This window comes from Amphiprion ocellaris, chromosome 20 (genome assembly GCF_022539595.1).
Source record: "Amphiprion ocellaris isolate individual 3 ecotype Okinawa chromosome 20, ASM2253959v1, whole genome shotgun sequence".
NCBI lineage: Eukaryota > Metazoa > Chordata > Actinopteri > Pomacentridae > Amphiprion > Amphiprion ocellaris.
The window spans coordinates 30,832,741-30,853,752 of NC_072785.1; the positions used below are offsets into that span (position 1 = coordinate 30,832,741).

Below are 21,012 nucleotides of genomic sequence, written 5' to 3' on the forward strand. Positions count from 1 at the left end.
TAATATAATCAACAGTTAGTGATTGTACAGGAATTATGATGTTTTTAATTCCTTAAGGAAACAAAATGTCACACTTTAAACTTTGCAAGTGTTAAAAGATGACTATTAGAAATTAGTTTTCTCAGAGCGAATGGTGTCTATTTGATGATTCTGGTATCTTCTGTCTGTAAATTGATCTCTTCTTTTTCTATAATTGTTCTGACCAACCACCTACCAACATGCTGATATGAGCCTTGAGAGTTTACCCAGAGTTACCCAAAGTTTTCTCTGGTGAATTATCAGAAAACGGAAACACATCCAGGGAATCAATGATTGTTTCTATGACTTTATGTCATAGCCATTAAACTGCTGAAACTACGATACATCCCATAATACTGATGATCGCAGTTGGTTATAGAGAAAATGGACAAAAAACATATTTAGTCTTCAGACTATGACACCTGGATGGATGTAAACCTGATTTAGTTGGTGATTTTGTGTCTCGTTTTTCTTGTTATGCCTGTTTTGTGCTCATCTTTGTCTCCCTTCTGACATTTAGCATCAGTTTGTGTTGTTTTGTGCGATTTATTTTGTCGTTTATTGTGACATTTTGATTATTTGATGTCTCTTTGACATCAAACTATGATACATCCCATAATATTGATGCTCAAAGTTGGTTATAAGTTGGCACTAAATGCTGTGTTTGACAAACAAAACATCACAAACACACCATCCCCACTGTGAAGCACGGTGGTGGCAGCATCATGGTGGGAAATTAATTGTAGAAAAAATGATCAAAAACCAGATTTAGTGTTCAGATTGTGACACCTGGATGGATTTAAACTGATCTGGTGTCAGTTTTTACCAGAACTCAGATGTGTTTCTCCTCCTAAATGTCATGGTTCTATCTACTGGACTGATGAAGTTCTCAGGCTCAGAAATGATGGAAAAAGTCCATGAAAAAGTGATAAATCTGGACCCTCCTCTATGGACTTCAAGCACCTGGAACTCTGGAAAAATTCACAGTATGAAAGTAAATCTTTGATTTGTTAAATAAAGTTACTGTAGATAAAGAGTCAGCTAATTCTGAGAAAGGGAGAATTTGATTTGATCAGGAATTATCCAGCAGCTGATCTCTTAATGACAGTTTAGTTTGAACAAATGGACACAAACTAGTTACTGGAATCATGAATAAAACCAGAACTTGGCTGTGAACAGATCCAGGACCTGGATGCGTGGAGGCTAAACGGGGCCCCTGAGGCCCCAAACACTGCATGTGGATCCAGTCCTGACTGTGGACCTGAACAGAACCACATGACCCCTGGTGCTGATCAATAACCTGATCAGAGACCCGAAGCCGCTGCAGTGTTTTAACATGTTTATTAAGTTAATGAATGAAACACAAGAGGTGAGTTTACACTGAATCTAATTGGCTGAATATCCAACCAATCAGCTAACAGCAGGATGACATCACCACAGAGTCACACCTACCCAGTTTTCCATGGCGACATAGCCGGAGATAACGAGTAAGCGTTAGAAGACCAGTCTGTGTTTTCATCTCGATTTTAGTCCGATAGGGATAAACTCAGTTCAGACCTGGACCTTAATGCAGGTCCAGAGTCCACCATAGTCCACCACAGTCCACCACGGTTCATCAGCATCCATCAGGGTCCATCAGGGTCCAGGTTTTGTTCTACATCCTGTTTCTGGAGGATCTTTGTGTTTTTCCTGTTTCTTCAACAAGCAAACAAATGTATATTTAATGTTATTTTTTTACACTTTTCTATGCCTCAGTCCCAGTAGGCGGGGCTTCTGTCTGTTACCGTGGTAACTAAGCGACAGACAGGTAGCGTTTTCTACGACAGAAGACCTGTTAGTCAACTGGTTATCGGTCTGAGTGTGATGGTTCAGTCTGATCCGGTCTGCCTCAGTCCAGCATGGTCCCACTAACACCCAGTCAGGGGAACCGGGTTGGTAATAAGAACCCCAAAAGCTTTCAGGTTTCAGTTTCTCAGGAGAAGAAACTGGACCGGCAGACTGATTCAGTTTAATGCCCCCATTAGCTTGAAGCTAACTGTGATACATCATCAGTAACTGGAACTGTGCTGACAGAGAACCTGTTATAAATGCTTAGAACTACACTCACCTTTAGTGTTAATGCTTCCCTGTTGTGCAATGCCCCTTTAAAGTCCTCATACAGAACCAGAGTGAAGTAAAACTGGAACCACTGGGAACCAGTTCAGGTGCTTATGTGTCGATTAGTCCCTAACAAGTTCCTATCCCAGTTAGAACCAGTTACAAACAAACTTAACTGGACTGAACTGAATTATGAAATATCCCTTTAAAATCCTCACACAGAACCAGACTGGACCAGACCAGACTGAACTAAAGCAGAATGAAAAATTGGGCTTTTAGAAGGAGTTAGAACCAATTAGATGCGGTTAGGACCAGTAAGACCACATTAAACTGAACAAAAGATCTGACTTTAAACCAGACTGAAACTAAGTGGAATAAGTGTTAGCTGATTTAGAACCCACAGAAACCAGTTACAACCAGTCAGACCCAGTGAGTTAGAGCCAGTTAGATGCAGGAAGGACCAGTAAGACCACCCTGAACTGAAATAAAAGATCTGATTTCAAACCAGTTTAAAATGATTTGCAGACATCAGAATTTACAGGCAACAGAACAAATCAAAACCAGATAGAATCAGTAAAGAAAAACAGAACCTGTCAGAAACCCTTTACCACCATTCAGACCCAGTGAGTACTAGGAAAACTAATCTCACTGAGGATGTCGTACACAAAGGCAAGTTCTAACTGGTTTCAGAATGGTTCCTGACTGGTTCTACTGGTTCCTGACTGACTCTGGGTCAGTGGGACCAGACTTGAGTGAGAAGCTACTACAAACCCACTGGTTCTGCTGGTTTTTGTCAGCAGAACTAGTATAGTGAGGATGTAGTACCCACTGACTGGTTCCTGAAGGGTTCTAACAGGTTTCTAACTGGTTCTGGACCAGTAGCACCAGTACAGCCAGTCTAATTGAGGACATAGTACCCCTGACTGGTTCCAATGGTATCTGATGAGTTCCTCTCTGGTTCTGGTCCAGTAGAACCAGTAGAACCAGTCTTAGCGAGGATGTGGTTCATCTCCCTTTCGAGTTTAAAGTGCTTCCTGTTAAAACAAAAATAAAACAAGTTCCCTTCATTTCCCAGCAGCCACCTGGCCTCCCTGTGTGGCAGTCATCACAGGAAGTGATGTCGCGTGCCCACTTCCTGTCTGCTCAGAGAGAAGTTTGTAAACAGGAAGTGTTGTCACCGTGACATCACAGCATTCTGCCAGGTGAGTCCAGATCACTCTGAGCAGTACTAAACAGATCAGATGAGCTCCCATTCGTCGTCAACGTCATCTCCTCCGAGGATGGGGCCTGAGGGGGCGGGTCTACTGGGGGTCTGTGGGAGGAGCTTCGTCAGTCGGCGGGACAATCCACCAATCGGAGTAACTGCCCACAACTCGTCCTCAGGAGTAACTGCAAAGACAGAAAGAGCCATCTGAGACGCACCTGAAATACACAACTATGAACCTGCTATAAAACATAGTGTCACCGGTATAACCACTCCACATAAAACCAGTCTTACCATTGAACCAGTTGGCGCTTCCAGGGATCTTCTTCCAGTAATCGCCTGCCGGGTTTCTTTCAGAGACGCCGTAACGTCGAGCCAAATCCCCATTCACGCAGCGAACCCACACAGTCCGACAACTGAGGACCAGCTGACTGACCGCCAGACCTGCAGATACACGCACCAGTAAGACCAGTTCAACCAGTGTGAGCACTGAATGCTGGACAGACATGTTCACCACACAGATGTCGACAGGTGAGTACCTGGTACCAGCTCCCAGTCCGTCCCAACGGGCATCTCATCGCTGAGTCCAGTCCTGACGAATACACTTCCTCTGTTGTCCAACGCCCAGAGGAGACGATCGTTAGGACTCGTCTGAATGCTGACCAGCTGCACTCCTATTGGCTGCAAAGATATGACATCACAGTGACATCACACCTGGAAAGGTGACACTCACACAGTGTACAGGTGGTTCTATGTTGATGCAGTGTGTTACCTGTACAGGTGGTTCTATGTGGATCCATGCCGGCAGCATCATGCTCGGGTTCAGCGGTTGGGTTCCGACTCTGAAGTAAACGACTCCTCGGCTGTCCACGGCCCAGACGTTCTGACTGCCGCAGCTCACACTGACCAGACGAACACCTCCTGTAACGCACAGGTGACGTCTTTCTTCAACACACCTGAACGCACAATTACATCTTCACAGAAGAGCCTGTGAAACCTCCTCGTGGAACACTGGAACAACAAGAACCCTCAGACCAGTTGACCCACTTCTTTCAGTGGAACCCCTGAACGATTCTTCAAACAATCTCATGGAGTCTAAAGCTGAGGATGAATCAAACCAATCTGCTGGCACCTTGAACCACCTGGAAACATCTGGAAACATCTGGAACCAACTGGAGTCTAGACTCCCTTCACGTGAGCGGGTTGCGAGATCATACTGGTGTCGGATGTTTATTCTACGTTTTTCAGGTCAAACGGAGTAACGTGAGCAGTTGGGTTTCAGAACAGATTCCAGGTCAGTCAGTTTTAGGGGAACAGCCTCATATTTCACTGCAGACTGACAACCTCCTGCTTATCTCTGACCTCTGAAGCCTAGAAAACGTGCTGCTGCTGCTTCTGTGCTTTAATTCAACCAGTAAACAAACAGAAACTACACAAAAGCAAAGAACCTGAATCAGACAGAGCTGCATGTATCTACACACCTGGAATAGCAGGAACTTAATTAACTACTGGTAATTATAAATGATCCCTGACATGGAGACAGATCAATCAGGATCAATCAAGATCAATCAGGATCAATCAGGATCAATCAGGATCCAATGGTGAGTCAAAGTTCTTCCAGCCCTCTCCCTCACTGCAGTACTATAGTAGTACTACAGTAGTAGTAGTACCTGTCTGTGTTGTATTCTCAGCCCTCTCCCTTACATCATACTAGAGTAGTAATACTGAAGCAGTAGTATCTGACAATGTCATACTTCCAGCCCTTCACACAGTATTACTGCAGTATGACAGTAATATTACAGTTGTACTACCTAACTGTCGTATTTCCAGTCCTCTCCCTCTCTGCAGTAAGTAGTAGCGGTACCTTATGGTGACATACTTTAAACCCTCTCCCTCACTGCAGTAATACAGTACTATTAGGAGTAGTGCTGCAATACTATTGTAGTAGCACTACCTGACTGCGTCGTAGCTCCAGCCTTCGCCCTCATTGCAGTATTAGAGTACCATCACAGTAGTATTACAGTAAAAGTAGTACCAAACTGTGTCATTCTTCCAGCCCTCTCACACTCTGCAGTATTACAATACTACTAGAGTAGTATGACAGTACTATTACAGCAGTCTTACAGTAGTATTACCTAGCTCTTTTTTACTTCCAACCTTCTCACTCACAGCAGTATTACAATAATATTAGAGTAGTATTAAAGTACATTACAATAATCTTACAGTAATCTTAGAGCAGTATTACAGTAGTATTACATAACTGTTTTGTACTTCTAGCCTTCTCACTCACTGCAGTATTAAAGTAGTAGGGTTAGTGTCGTACTTCAAGTCCTCTCCCTCGCTTAAGTAGTACAGCAGTACTATTACAGTAGTAGTACCTGATGGTGACATACTTCTCTCCTTTGCGGCAGTATTATAATACTATTAGAGCAGTATTACAGTAGTATTGCAGTTGTCTTACTGTAATCTTACAGCAGTAATACAGTACTATTAGAGTAGTAGTATCTGATGGTGACATACTTCTCTCCTTTGCTGCAGTATTACAATACTATTAGAGCAGTATTACAGTAATCTTGCAGCAGTATTACCGTACTATTACAGTAGCAGTACCTGTGACTGTGTACTGTTGTGTAAACAGTAATTGTGTTGCAGTAATAAAGTACCTTACAGGGTTTAACACACAGAGGATGATGTCGTTCAGTTCCTGCTACTGAGCGCGCTCAGTGCTGCTGTGTGTCTGCAGACAGTCATGTGGTCGCTGATAGTGAGAAGGGCAGAGGAACTAAAAACAGACCTGACCTATCAGTCAGGTTACAGCATGACGCACAACACACACAGACACACACACACACACACACACACACACACACACAGAGAGACACACACACACAGACACACACACACACACACAGACACACACACACACACACACACACACAGAGAGACACACACACACAGACACACACACACACAGAGACACAGCTGTGTCTCCTTCACACTGACAGGTGGAGGTTGTGTAACAGTTTGTAATTCAGAGGTCAACATAAGTGTGTGTGTGTGTGTGTGTGTGTGTGTGTGTGTGTGTGTGTGTGTGTGTGTGTGTGTGTGTGTGTGTGTGTGTGTGTGTGTGTGTGTGTGTGTGTGTGCGCGCGCGCGCGCGTCATAATGTAACCTGACCACAGCTGGAGTCCCCCCACCATCCACACACACACACCCCCGACAAACACACTATTCCACCAATCAGACGCAGCCACTCTGTTATCAAATAAAACACTTTAAAGGTGCAGTTCAGGTGTTCTTTAAAACATCAGCTCACTGCTTTTCTTCCAGGTGTGCTCTAAACACATCACCTGTGTGCCTCAGGTACGTACCGAGCTGGCTGAGGTCCAGGAGGGTCCAGTGCAGCCCGGTGGGACAGGACGGGGACAACGTTCGAATGCTGACTCGGCCGTGAGTGTCCAAACCCCACAGAGCATCACGACAAGCGGACAGGTGAGTCAGCTCCACCTGAGCTCACAGGTAGAACACAACGGAACATCAGGGGAACGCACAGGTGGAACATCAGAGTTATTAAAAACCAGTGAAATGTGGGACACGTGTTTTTACCTCAGGTGGTAGAAGGACAGAAGAGGGGCGGAGCTCTCCATCCTGATCCCAAACACAAAACAGATCCTTCCTGCTCTGAGCCAACCACAGAAACGTACCTGAGACACAGGTAACACAGAAACAATGCTGATCCAGGTGTGTCTAGGGTCCAGGTGTGTCTAGTGTCCAGGTGTGTCTAGTGTCCAGGTGTGTCTAGTGGCCAGGTGTGTCTCATGTCAAGGTGTGTCTCATGTCAAGGTGTGTCTCATGTCAAGGTGTGTCTAGGGTCCAAGTGTGTCTCATGTCAAGGTGTGTCTAGGGTCCAAGTGTGTCTCATGTCAAGGTGTGTCTCATGTCAAGGTGTGTCTAGGGTCCAAGTGTGTCTCATGTCAAGGTGTGTCTCATGTCAAGGTGTGTCTAGGGTCCAGGTGTGTCTCATGTCCAAGTGTGTTACCTTCTTTGTGAGGCACAGCTGAAGACGTGATGAAGGTCCACCTAGTGGCTGAGACAGTTCCTCTTGGAACAACGTTTTGCCAGAAAGTTCCTGAAGGAAGCGAAGACAAACAGCAGCTGAAACACCTGAGCTCAGGTATGAGCTCTGTTCAGACTGGAACAGGAAATGATGTAACATGGTACTGACCCACCAGGCTGCCGCGGGCCAGGTGCAGCTGGTTCCGTCCTGAGGCGACCCAGACTCCGCTGGCGTTGGCACTGACCAGACTCGGCTGGCACTGAGAGTACTGCGACAGGAAGGCCACCACCCGCTCCACCGGCGCCCTGGTTACCGTGGCGACGCTGTGCGTGGCCTGCAGCAGCGTCTGGAACAGACTGCCTTGATCGAACACCACGTAGTCCGAAATACTGATCTATGGAGAGACAGCAGCTGAGAACACACCTGATAATACACACACCTGATAATACACACACCTGATAATACACACACCTGATAATACACACACCTGATAATACACACACCTGACATCACACACACCTGACAACACACACACACTTGACATCACACACCTGATAATACACACACCTGACAACACACACACACTTGGCATCATACACCTGATAACACACACACCTGACATCACACACCTGACAGCCCCTTCATGTGACCTGACCTCTCCATGTCAAATGTTGGACAAAGATGTCCTCTAAAACTGCACCTGGTCCTCAGATTCAGGTGTTCACACCTGGACCTCCTACCTGCCACCAGTGGTCGTCATCGCCCTGCGGTTTGGAGGAACAGATGCCGGTTCGGAACCAGAGGCTGCCGCTGGCGTCCAGCGCCCAGGCCGTCCCACCGTCTCCCAGGGCAACGCACATCAGCTCCAGGCCCTGAGCCTCACTGAGAATCACAGGGGATCAGCTGTCAGGTATCCTTCCTGCAGTCAGGTGTCTTTACTGTCATCAGACACCAATGATGACCCTGCTGTGTGTAGTACTGCAGAGGTACTGCAGTAGTAGTAGTACCTGACGGTGTCGTACTTCCAGCCCTCTCCCTCGCTGCAGTATTACAGTAGTATTACAGTAGTATTACAGTAGTAGTAGTAGTACCTGACGGTGTCGTACTTCCAGCCCTCTCCCTCGCTGCAGTATTACAGTAGTATTACAGTAGTATTACAGTAGTAGTAGTAGTACCTGACGGTGTCGTACTTCCAGCCCTCTCCCTCGCTGCAGTATTACAGTAGTATTACAGTAGTATTACAGTAGTAGTAGTAGTACCTGACGGTGTCGTACTTCCAGCCCTCTCCCTCGCTGCAGTATTACAGTAGTATTACAGTAGTATTACAGTAGTAGTAGTAGTACCTGACGGTGTCGTACTTCCAGCCCTCTCCCTCGCTGCAGTATTACAGTAGTATTACATTAGTATTACAGTAGTAGCAGTAGTACCTGACGGTGTCGTACTTCCAGCCCTCTCCCTCGCTGCAGTATTACAGTAGTATTACAGTAGTATTACAGTAGTAGCAGTAGTACCTGACGGTGTCGTACTTCCAGCCCTCTCCCTCACTGCAGTATTACAGTAGTATTACAGTAGTATTACAGTAGTAGCAGTAGTACCTGACTGTGTCGTACTTCCAGCCCTCTCCCTCGCTGCAGTATTACAGTAGTATTACAGTAGTATTACAGTAGTAGTAGTAGTACCTGACGGTGTCGTACTTCCAGCCCTCTCCCTCGCTGCAGTATTACAGTAGTATTACAGTAGTATTACAGTAGTAGTAGTAGTACCTGACGGTGTCGTACTTCCAGCCCTCTCCCTCGCTGCAGTATTACAGTAGTATTACATTAGTATTACAGTAGTAGCAGTAGTACCTGACGGTGTCGTACTTCCAGCCCTCTCCCTCGCTGCAGTATTACAGTAGTATTACATTAGTATTACAGTAGTAGCAGTAGTACCTGACGGTGTCGTACTTCCAGCCCTCTCCCTCGCTGCAGTAGCTGTCCAGTCCCTCCCTGTAGAACAGAGCCTTGTGTTCGCTCAGAGCCCAGACCACACCTGCTCGGACACACACCTGGCTGAACACACAGGGAGACTCCACCTTCACCGAGCGAGCGCAGGGACGCTCCATGCTCAGACCTGAAACACAGGCGGACTGCCGTCACTATGGCAACAGTACAACAACACGAGCTGAGAGTTGTCAGGATGTTTCAGTTTCAGTTTCAAATTCTGTGAAAATGTTGAAACCTGTACGAAATATTAAAACAACTTTGGTAAATAGATTGTTTGAATCATCCTGCAGGTGTTTGTAATATATTTTAAATACCCTAACACCTTAAAACACTCCTAATAAGAGAAGTGTTTCTTAATAGAAGTGTTTGTGGCGGAGTGAACCTCAGCTGCTCACAAGACGCCACCTGCTGGTCAGACAGAAACATTACAGCTGCAGGAGAATCGGGCATAGTGAGCATCTGCACTTTTATTCCTTACTTTCCTGCAATCTAAAGTCCTGTACCTCTATGGAAACAGCACAACCATGAAGAGTGGTTACCTGTCTGCAGGTACAGGTCTCCGTTGGTCCGGATGATCCAGGCCGAGTCGTCACTCAGAGCCACGAAGGCCGTTTGCTCCACCGCTTTATACCAGTGTCGTTTACCTTTAACCGAAACTTTAGCGCAAGCGAATGCTGTCATGGTCTTCTGTTCCACCTTCCACAACAGGTTACCTGGTGGAGTAAGCAACAGTTAGCAACCGGCTAATGCTACATACACCTGTACAGGTATGTTACAACAAAGACGAGCAGAGAAGAAAGCAAGAGAAGACATGAAGCAAAGGTTGAACTGGAGACTCTACTGCTGATGAAATACTCTCACTACTCTCCCACAAAGACAGACTACAAAATGTCTTTAGAGAATATGTGACATCAGTAGCAACAGGTTGATGATGTCAGAGCTCACCTGAAGGTGATAATGCCACCTGGTGGACATTATCTTCAAAGCGCTGCCAGTTGAGTCCAGTTTCAGGCAGAACGCTGCAGAACAGTCCTCCTTTAAAATCCAGACAAAACACATACCTGAAACACACAGGTCACCTGTTAGACACCTACAATTCACCTGACAGACACCTGAGAGTCGCCAACCAACCCACCTGTCTGTCACCTGCAGGCTCAGTATTCCACATCCAGGTCCTGAGTATCCCATCCAACTTTCAGCCAACTGGAGAAGAAAAATAAACTTTTATTAGATCCTGCTGACACCTGGTCAGGACTGCCTCTGACTCACCTGGTCTGGTTTGTTCAGTTCTCACCTGGTCTGGTTTGTGTCTGTCTCTGTCCTGACTGTCCAGGTTTGTCTGTCTGTCGGCTGTCTTCTCTGTCTGATTGGAGGTGCGGACGTCTCCTGTGTTGCCACCAGGGGGCAGAGAGTGACGGTAGATATCTCCCTCTTCATCACTGGACACACTGGGCTTCCTGTCCAGAGTGGACATAGTGGAGTAAAACATCTGGTCCGCCAGACCAGCAGGGGGAGCCAGGTCATCGTCCTGCACACAGACAGAGGAAACATTACATAAACATTACACCTTAACAGAGCATCTGTCCAACATGACTCACAAGGACAGTGGAAGACCAAGTAAAAGACAGAAAATCCCAACAGAGGGTCTCTCCAATATGAAGGAAGTCTGCAGAGGAGCTGCATAAATCTGGGGACTCGTTGTAGAGGCTTGGGGACAAGTTGTGGAGATCTAAAGACTAGCTAGAGGTTTGTGAAATAGTAGCAGAGGTCTAGAGACTAGCTGCAGAGGTCTGGGGACTACAAGCAGAGGTCTGGGGACTACAAGCAGAGGTCTGGGGACTACAAGTAGACGTCTGGGGACTACAAGTAGACGTCTGGGGACTAGTTTCAGAGGTCTGGGGACTAGTTTTACAAGTCTGGGGACCAGTTGCAGAGGTCTGTGAGATAGTAGTGGAGGTCTGAGGACCAGTCACGGAGGTTTGGAGACTAATCTGTGGACTAGTTGCAGAGTTTGAGGACTAGTAACAGAGGTCTGGGGTGTAGCAGCAGAGGTCTGGTGACTAGTTAGAGGTTAACTACAGTACTTCAGTGTGGCTGCCATCGCCTGATATTTACATACATGTCAGCATGTTCACTTGTGTGCAACAGAAACTTCAGCATCAACACACCTCCTCCTCCTCCTCTGGTCCAATCAGAGGGCTCAGAAACTCGTCCTCCTGCTCCTCCATTGGCTGCTGCTCCAGTCCATCGTCCTCCTCGGAGTTGTGCATGTAGGAGAAGGTGCACTCCAGCAGCAGGTCCACATCTGGGGTTGGGGGGACGACGTTTGCATCAGAACCAGGACCGGAGGCCTTTCTCGGGTTCAGCTGGTTCTCCAGACCTTGGAGGAGCAGAGAGCCTGGAGGGAGGACGGAGCTGAAGACAAGGAGACAGACGGTTCAGCAAGAGACAAGGAGGAGACAGAAACACAATGTTCTCAGCTACTCACCAGGCCTGGTTTGAGGAAAACTCTCTGTCCTTCACGGCATTGTTTGGGTCTCCACCGTCTGCTTCTTGTGAGTCCTGGTTCTGGTCTGGGGAGTCTTGGTTCTGGAGGTCCAGACAGATGAGGGACGCCCGATCGCTCAGAGGAGTTCCACTTCCTCCGTCACTACAGCTACCGTCCTGGACTACAAACATGGACTCTGAACAGCTGCTCTCCGAGAGACGGTTTCCACTGCTGCTGTCTGAGGAGACGGAAGGACACGAGACAGTCAATCATAACTGTCCGTCTGTCTCACTGTCCATCTGTCCATCTATCTACTTGCCTTGTCGTCTCCTCCTCTTCTTCTTCACTCGGATGGCCTTCACCACCAGTTCCTGCTGCATCTCCTCCTGACCCAGGGGGGTGCTGTAGCGTCTGGAGCTCAGCTCGGAGGACGTGCTCACCGCAGCGTTTCCATGGAGACTGTCCCAGGAAGTGACGGAGCTGCTGCAGCTACGGGAGCTGCTGGTGACCAAACCGGATCTCTGGCAGACTTCCATCGCCTGGACAAACATTTACCGTAACACACCGTTACATTCACCACAACCAGTAAAACTCACTGCAGTAAGTTAACCAGTCTGCAAATACAACCAATTTAACCAGTTAACCAGTGTCTAAATTTAATCCAATACCCAGCCTGTAAGTTAGCCAGTAAACCAGTCTGAATAAGAAGGTTAACTAGTCCACGGTAACCAGTCTGACTCTGTAACTCGTCTGAATCACCTCCAGCTGCTCCTCCTGCTCCTCGGCTTCCTCCACCTCCTCCACTCCTCCCTCCTCTTCCTCGTCTCCTCCTTCCTCACAGAGTCTCCCTCCTCCTCCCCCTTCCTCCCTCCCCCCTCCCTCAACGATGATGGCCATGGTTCTGATTGGCTGAGCCGTTTCCACTGATCCGGTTGGCTGGAGGATGGTGGGCGTGGTCAGAGGTGAGGTCAGACGGACTGAGAGCTCCGACACTGAGGGAGAGAACCAGGCAGGTGAGGAACCACATACTGCAGTACTGTATTAGTAGTACTATTATTAGTAGTATTATTCGTAGTACTCACAGTTGGACGCCAGTCCTTCTGGGCTGTTGGACAGACGGATGATATCTCTGTCTCCTTTCAGGACAAAGATCTCGTTTTCACAACACGACACTGACACGATGTCTCCACTGCTCTCCAACGCTCCGATGATCACCTTCAGACACAAAGTCAACAATCAGAGAACCAGAGAAAAACACTGACTGTCTATCAGAACAGATGTTGGACCTCCAGAACTAAATCTGATACCTCAGTCACAGTAGCTGACTGAGAGTCTCCTTAAACTGTAGCTCATTAGCAGAGACAGATTAGTTCTCGTTAACATTAGAGAGCTTTCTAACGGAGCTCTGCAGCTGCAGTACCTCGTTGAGACAGTCCAGGACGTAGATGCTGTACTCGTTCCAGCTGAGGATCCAGCCCTCTCTGAGGAAACAGCTGAGCAGGCCGAGCTGTCGCTCTGCTGGACGATACGCTCCGATCGGAGCCGGACGAGGAAACAACTCAAACTGAGGTATCTGATGGACAGGAGGAGAAACGGGAATTAGTCTAGTTTACAGAGAAGACATGTCTGCATCGATTATTGTGTTCTTATCCTATACTGAAGATTGTATCAGTACCTAGTACTTTCAGTGTTCCCAGTGTACCTGTGTGTTGAAGAGTGGTTTGAGCAGCCGGGTGTCCTCCACCTGTCCTCTGATGTCAGACCTCCACAGTCTCAGTCCAGGTCGAGCAGCAAACACCTGGAGGTCGCTCTGTTTACAGAGAGCAGGAAGGAAGCAGGCGCCGAACCTGCCGCTGCTGCAACAACAAGGAAGTACTGTCAGAGAGTACAAATACTGTCAGAGAGTACAAATACTGTCAGAGAGTACAGGTACTGTCAGAGAGTACAAATACTGTCAGAGAGTACAGGTACTGTCAGAGAGTACAAGTACTGTCAGAGAGTACAGGTACTGTCAGAGAGTACAAATACTGTCAGAGAGTACAGGTACTGTCAGAGAGTACAGGTACTGTCAGAGAGTACAAATACTGTCAGAGAGTACAGGTACTGTCAGAGAGTACAAGTACTGTCAGAGAGTACAAATACTGTCAGAGAGTACAAATACTGTCAGAGAGTACAGGTACTGTCAGAGAGTACAAGTACTGTCAGAGAGTACAGGTACTGTCAGAGAGTACAGGTACTGTCAGAGAGTACAAATACTGTCAGAGAGTACAGGTACTGTCAGAGAGTACAAGTACTGTCAGAGAGTACAAATACTGTCAGAGAGTACAAATACTGTCAGAGAGTACAGGTACTGTCAGAGAGTACAAGTACTGTCAGAGAGTACAGGTACTGTCAGAGAGTACAAATACTGTCAGAGAGTACAAATACTGTCAGAGAGTACAGGTACTGTCAGAGAGTACAAGTACTGTCAGAGAGTACAGGTACTGTCAGAGAGTACAGGTATCGCTATAGGTGTGCTGTATGTTACCTGTGCATTACCTGTGTGTTACCTGAACGTTACCTGAATGTTTCCTGAATGTTAACTGAGTGTTACCTGAATGTTACTTGTGTGTTACCTGAATGCTACCTATATGCTACCTGACTGTTACCTGTGTGCTACCTGACTGTTACCTGTGTGCTACCTGAGTGTTACCTGTGTGTTACTTGTGTGTTACCTGAATGCTACCTATATGCTACCTGAGTGTTACCTGAATGTTACCTGAGTGTTACTTGTGTGTTACCTGTGTGCTACCTGTGTGTTACCTGTGTGTTACCTGTGTGCTACCTATATGCTACCTGTGTTACCTGTGTGCTACCTGAATGCTACCTATATGCTACCTGTGTGCTACCTTTGTGTTACCTGTGTGTTACCTGAGTGTTACCTGTGTGTTACCTGTGTGCTACCTGTTTGTTACCTGTGTGCTACCTGTGTGTTACCTGAATGCTACCTATATGCTACCTGTGTGTTACCTGTGTGTTACCTGTGTGCTACCTGAGTGAGGTGTGCTGTACCTCTTGCAGGGCTTGGTTCCCAGCTGCAGAACCTCCTGTGTCTGAGTGCAGTAAAGCAGAGATCTCTGTTGCGTTGAGACCAGCAGCACCTGGTGACTGTACTCCATCTGGACCACACCTGAGGACTCCTCCAGCAGCAGCGCAGGTTTACACACTCCCTGCACACACACACACATACACACACACATAGTCAGGTGGTGTCTCATCAAGGTGTGCTACCTGTGCCGTGTGGCTGTGTTCTCACCTGGTCCAGGTCCAGAGCAGAGAACACCACCCGTCCTTTATCGTCTCCGGAGAAAAGCTTCATCCCGTTGGTGCTCCAGGCCAGCGAGGTGACGGAGCCTTTATGGAGGCCGACCACGTCGAAACGCCTCAGCTACAGACAGACACACGGATAGGTGAGCTACAGACAGAAAGGCACGTTGCCGCAGCCACACCTGTCGACTTTCTCACCTGTTTGTTGCGACCAGGAAGTGGAGACACCAGCTGGAAGACGGCAACCCGACCTGAAGCTGTTCCCACGGCAACCAGATCATCAAAGCAGCTGAGCAGCTTCACTGCCGTGATGGCGTCACACTTCCCCTGTGAAACCAAAACCACTCCGATTATCTGATCAGTGCAGACGTCCTCTGATCTATTGATTATCTGCAGCTCTTTTCACACCTCAGAGCACTGAAGCTCCATCAGTCAAGTTTTCTGTTGTTCAGAGATTTACCACAGAGACAGAGAGAACCGGGAACCATATTTATCATAAAGACTGAACAGAATAAATAATAATAAACAAAAAAAGTGAATAAAGTCACTGCTATAGAGTGTAAATTTGTGCAGCTCTCTCTGTATGGATTCTGCTGCTGTGTGATGCTGCAGGTGTTCAATAAACTGCTACCTGTGTGTTACCTGTATGTTACCTGAATGTTACCTGAATGTTACCTGAATGTTACCTGTGTAAGGTGTTCTATATGTTACCTGTATGTTACTTGTATGTTGCCTGAATTTTACCTGAATGTCACCTGTGTGAGGTGTGCTGTATGTTTGCTGTATGTTACCTGAATGTTTCCTGTGTGTTACCTGTATGTTACCTGTGTGAAGCGTACTGTATGTTACCTGAATGTTACTTGTATGTTACCTGTGTGAGGTGTTCTGTATGTTACCTGTATGTTGCCTGAATTTTACCTGAATGTCACCTGTGTGAGGTGTGCTGTATGTTACCTGTATGTTACCTGAATGTTACCTGGGTGTTACCTGAATGTTACCTGTGTGAGGCATACTGTATGTTACCTGCATGTTGCTTGTATGTTACCTACACAAAAAAATAAAAAATCTTTTGACGTCTGCGCTGCCTGTAGACACCATGGTCCTACTATCACACTAGAACTTGGTGAACACACACATTTATTACACTCAGAGGAAATAATCCTAAACCGCTGGAAGCAACAAACTAAACTTTAGCTCCTGGTAGTTTAAACCTAGAATGATGATGATGACAAACACCACAGAAGAAGAGCTCTGACCTCCAGGCTGTACTTGTTCATGTGTGCGAGGCGGCGACAGTACAGGTAGAGCATCCCGATGCTGCTGCCCACCGCCAGGAAGTCAGAGCTGCTGTCCAGAGCGGTCAGGTAGACGAGGACGGACCTGAACCCCCGCTGCACCTGGAGGGAGACGAGGAGACTCACCTTCATCAGTAATGACACACTGTAGCATCATCTTCATCACTATTATTAACACACTGTAGCATCATCTTCATCACTATTATTAACACACTGTAGCATCATCTTCATCACTATTATTAACACACTGTAGCATCATCTTCATCACTATTATTAACACACTGTAGCATCATCTTCACTATTATTAACACACTGTAGCATCATCTTCATCACTATTATTAACACACTGTAGCATCATCTTCATCACTATTAACACACTGTAGCATCATCTTCATCACTATTATTAACACACAGTAGCATCATCTTCATCACTATTATTAACACACAGTAGCATCATCTTCATCACTATTATTAACACACTGTAGCATCATCTTCATCACTATTATTAACACACAGTAGCATCATCTTCATCACTATTATTAACACACTGTAGCATCATCTTCATCACTATTATTAACACAGTAGCATCCTCTTCATCACTATTATTAACACACTGTAGCATCATCTTCATCACTATTGTTAACACATATGACCTTCATCTTCATCACTATTCTCCATGTCTAGCTCCTAGTTTTATTTCTATTATAAACCGGCTGTTTCAGTGTCTGTAGCTTGAATTACAGCTGAGCTACTGCTGGCCCCGCCCCCTTCAGGAAGAAGACTCTCTGCATTTGTCACTGACAACGTGGAGTAAAAATCTTTTATAACTACTGACTTTGTCTATGAACGGTCATTTGAAGTGGAAATCATTTTGAATTCCCAGGTAAAATGTTGTTTTTTACTCTCATTACTTTATTGTTATAAAATCTGCATTTTAGAAACAGAAAAATCTGTAAATGAGAAGCTTTATTGTGAGTTCAGCTGTATTAAAATGCAGCTTAGAGAGCAGGAGAGACGCTAACAGATACTAAGTCTTTGTTTCGTGGTTTAAATGAAAGTTTCCACAGAACTCTGACCTGTAGGCGTAGCATCAAAGCTAATGTTAGCCACATTAGCTGCAAATGACGCTAACGCTAAGCATCTTCCTGTTGTCGTGGTGACATTACCATCAATAATACCAGTAGTCCAGTGGGTGTTCAGTTCCTCAGATGCTGGCAGTGCATGAAGACTCTCGTGTTCACTCTTGCAACCAACAGCAGAACGTTTGGTGAGTTTGGCTTGTGGTTTAGGAGTTTAGCAGAAGCAGCTTTAGAAAATAAATAAACCTGGTGGGCTGTGAGGCTATACAGGGTTTGAGCTGCATAAATATTGGTTGGTTGGGTGGTATGGTGGTAAAGTTCCCACTGGTTTGTTCAGCTGGGATGCAGAAGCAAATGTTTTTGTGGCCTAATAGCGTTTATTTAACCCCTCTAAGCTAAAAACAATAAGAATGAATGTTTCCCATACGAGACTTTTAATAATCAAGCATTATCAGCTTCGTAACATTTAAAACAGGCCAGTAATTAGGTTTGTTTTGGCCTGGTTAGTAACAGGTCAGTAGGTTGGCCAAGTTTTGCACATGGCAGAACCGTGACCTGGTTTGGAACGGGTCAGTACCTTTGCTGGGATGGCGTTCAGCAGGTAGTAGAGCGGGCAGAACTCCCTCAGGATGGACTGTTGTGTCGCCATGTTGCTCCTCAAGTGAACTCAGCTGGTCCTGAAAGTCAGTTCAGAACTCCATTTAAAAAAGACCCAATTTAACCCGAAAACACTCAAATCTCTGAAATGTAAACCAAACTCAGTCACAGAAGCTTCTTCTCTTTAACAACCAAAGATAACGAGCTGTTGGGGTTTATTTGAAGCGAAACTACTTCCTACAGCAACAGTTCAGTGTTATATTTGTAGTTTCTGCTGCATTATTCGCCGTTTACTAAGTCACGGAGGGCGGCACCGACCAACCGTAAACAGCTGGGATTTAACGGGATTTAACGACAGGTGGATTGACCAAACATACGGCGAATTTTAAAAAACGGTGCCAAAACCGTAGCAGATCACGTGTCTTGTTTGTCTCGAATGTATTTAAGCTCAAACATAGAGTTACACTAAACCGGCAGATTTTTTTGAACGAGGTTTGGTTTGGAGAAAGAAATGACCGTTCTGCTTCCTGATCAGCTGAATGCACCAATCCTGGTTCCTGAAAGGAGCAGTTTCTGTCTCTGTGGTTCTTATCTGACAACACAATAGAAGATTCGATTTCTGCTTTTTTTTTTTTTTTTTAAAATAACAATATAAGCTCCTGTTTTCTGCTTCAGTTTGTTCTGTTCTCCTGACAACAGGGCGGCGGTAACGAACAAACGTGACTACAAAAACTAGCAGATTTAACCTCATTTTAACGCAGTTTTGTTGGATCAGACACACGCCGATTAAAACAACGGTTCACCGAAGTGTCAGATGAGCCTCTTTATTCCCAGTAGCTCGTGTTTTCCAGCCCGGACTGAGAGAAACGTCAGATCGTCCACTTTTTAAACGGAATCCGGTGTGACGCTGTCATCGGGGTGGACGTTAAACGCTCGGCGGGCTGTTACAGGAGGTGACAGCTGACAGTAAACAACACAAAAACGACCGGCCGTAAACAATACCACAAACACACCGCGTTGTTTACACAGCTAGCTCCCCCCAAACACCGAGTCCCGGCTGCTGCCATCAGCTGGCGGCGGCTAATGCTAACGCTAGCAGCAGGAGGAAGCCCGTGAGGCCCTTACTGAGAGCTGACGGCGAGGATGGAGCTCAGATGTTCGTCCAGGTGTTTCTGCTGCAGCAGGAGGTGACAGCGCGGACAGGTGACATCGCCCTGCGGGTCTGATGCCTTCAACACTGAGGCAGTTCGCTAACAGCGCCTCCTGCCGGCCACACCCTGCTCCGCTCCGCAGGACCAACGGTATTGGTCCTGTTTAGGATTTAAAAAAAAAAAAAAAAAAAAAAAACTGCTCCAAATTAAATGCTAAACTGAATTTGTACCTATTTTAATCTAAAAGTCATTAATATTACGTTTTACACAAACAAAATTTCATGAAAACATAGTAAAATTATAAATGAATGACAGGAAGCGGAAACTCAGTAGCTGCTTCTTGGAAGACCTGGAACCCGGATCACTGTTCCATTTAATGAAAATCCTTCTAAACCTTAAAACATACTGGAAAATCAGAAACGAATTAAACAAAAAAATTTTGAATCAGATTCAAAAACATTAACTAAGAAAGACACCAAAAAACACCCTAAAGTCAGAAAAAAAAAATTGAGAATCCACTAAAAACTGAAAAAACAAACAACGAAATGCCAGGAAAAATCAGAAGTTAAAGAAATACATTAAAATCAGGGGAACTATATCTAAACGTCAGGAAAAAAACAAACTAAATAAGAAAAATATTTTTAACTATGCTTTATAATCTGAAAAAACAATTTCAAATCAGAAGAAACTTTTTTAACTGTGCTTTGTAATGTGAAATAAAAAATAAAAATAACCTAAAATTGGAATAAAGCAAAAAAAAAAACCTTAAAAAATATTTTAATTATGCTTTATAATCTGAAATTAAAAATAAAAATAATTTAAAATTAGAAGAATGCACAAAAAAAACTAAATCGGAAAAAATATACTTAACAATGCCTTAGAATCTAGAATAAAAATTTTTAAAAATTAAAATCAGAAGAAAGCAAAAACACAACAAAAAACAACAACTTTAAAATCACAACAAAAAACTAAAATCAATCAGACAAAAATATACTATAAATTCAAAAAATACACAGATTAAATATTTTTAAATAAAATATAATATTGAAATTAAAACAAACTAAAATTACCATATACTCTAAATGCAAAAAAACTTAAATAATAACTTTAAAATATTCCCAAATCTGTTTGTGCTTAAATGCTACAAGAACATTAATCGGCTTAAAGTACCGGTGATTTCTATAAACAAGCTAAGCTAACAAACGGTATAATTCAACTTGATTACAATTCACGTCTTTTTTTCTAAATTAAAATTGGTTACAAAATTCAATCAGCTCAACTGTGAAGCTTTATTTTGAAGAAATCTGATTATAACTGATACTTTGATTTTTTTTTTTTAATGAATATAACTTTAAGTAAATTAATATATTTTTTTTGTTGAAAATATTTGCTTCGGTTATTTCCCCTATGTTCCCAACATTAAAAAAAAAAAAACAAAAACAAGCAGATTTATAAAATAATTAAAATTTTAACTTCTGACTCCGGTCCGGTCTAGATCCGCTCCGGAAGTTCCGCCCTCCCGCTCCTGCTAAGGGTAAGCTAGGCTAGTTCAAAACTCTCCCCGCTAACAGTTACCTGCTCCCGGTGTCTCCGCTCCCGTTAATGTCGTCCTTCCTCCCCGCGGAGCGTCTCATCCACCGGCACTCGCAGGTTTCATAAAGCAGAATTCAGCCGGTGCCAGCGCTCGGTCGATCCGGTTGGTGTGGTCCACCGATCCCAGCTAACCGTTAACCCC

At 45.1% G+C, this 21,012-nt stretch overlaps 1 protein-coding gene across 1 annotated transcript; it reads right to left on the reverse strand.

Moving 5' to 3' along the window:
- Nucleotides 1-1,342: 1,342 nt before the first annotated feature.
- tecpr2 (tectonin beta-propeller repeat containing 2) lies at nt 1,343-20,993 on the reverse strand. Its single transcript, XM_055006114.1, has 28 exons — nt 20,853-20,993; nt 19,252-19,436; nt 18,107-18,206; nt 16,412-16,552; nt 15,354-15,482; nt 15,145-15,276; nt 14,901-15,058; nt 13,552-13,705; nt 13,270-13,422; nt 12,932-13,064; nt 12,609-12,841; nt 12,169-12,388; nt 11,850-12,087; nt 11,530-11,776; nt 10,656-10,889; nt 10,497-10,564; nt 10,307-10,422; nt 9,901-10,074; nt 9,308-9,488; nt 8,117-8,258; nt 7,545-7,770; nt 7,359-7,448; nt 6,926-7,023; nt 6,691-6,826; nt 4,092-4,240; nt 3,859-4,000; nt 3,614-3,763; nt 1,343-3,504 (listed from the first exon to the last, which is right to left on the reverse strand). The coding sequence occupies exons 3-28, from the start codon at nt 18,176-18,178 to the stop codon at nt 3,353-3,355; spliced, it is 4,068 nt and encodes a 1,355-aa protein (XP_054862089.1). The 5' UTR covers nt 18,179-18,206; nt 19,252-19,436; nt 20,853-20,993; the 3' UTR covers nt 1,343-3,352.
- Nucleotides 20,994-21,012: the final 19 nt, after the last annotated feature.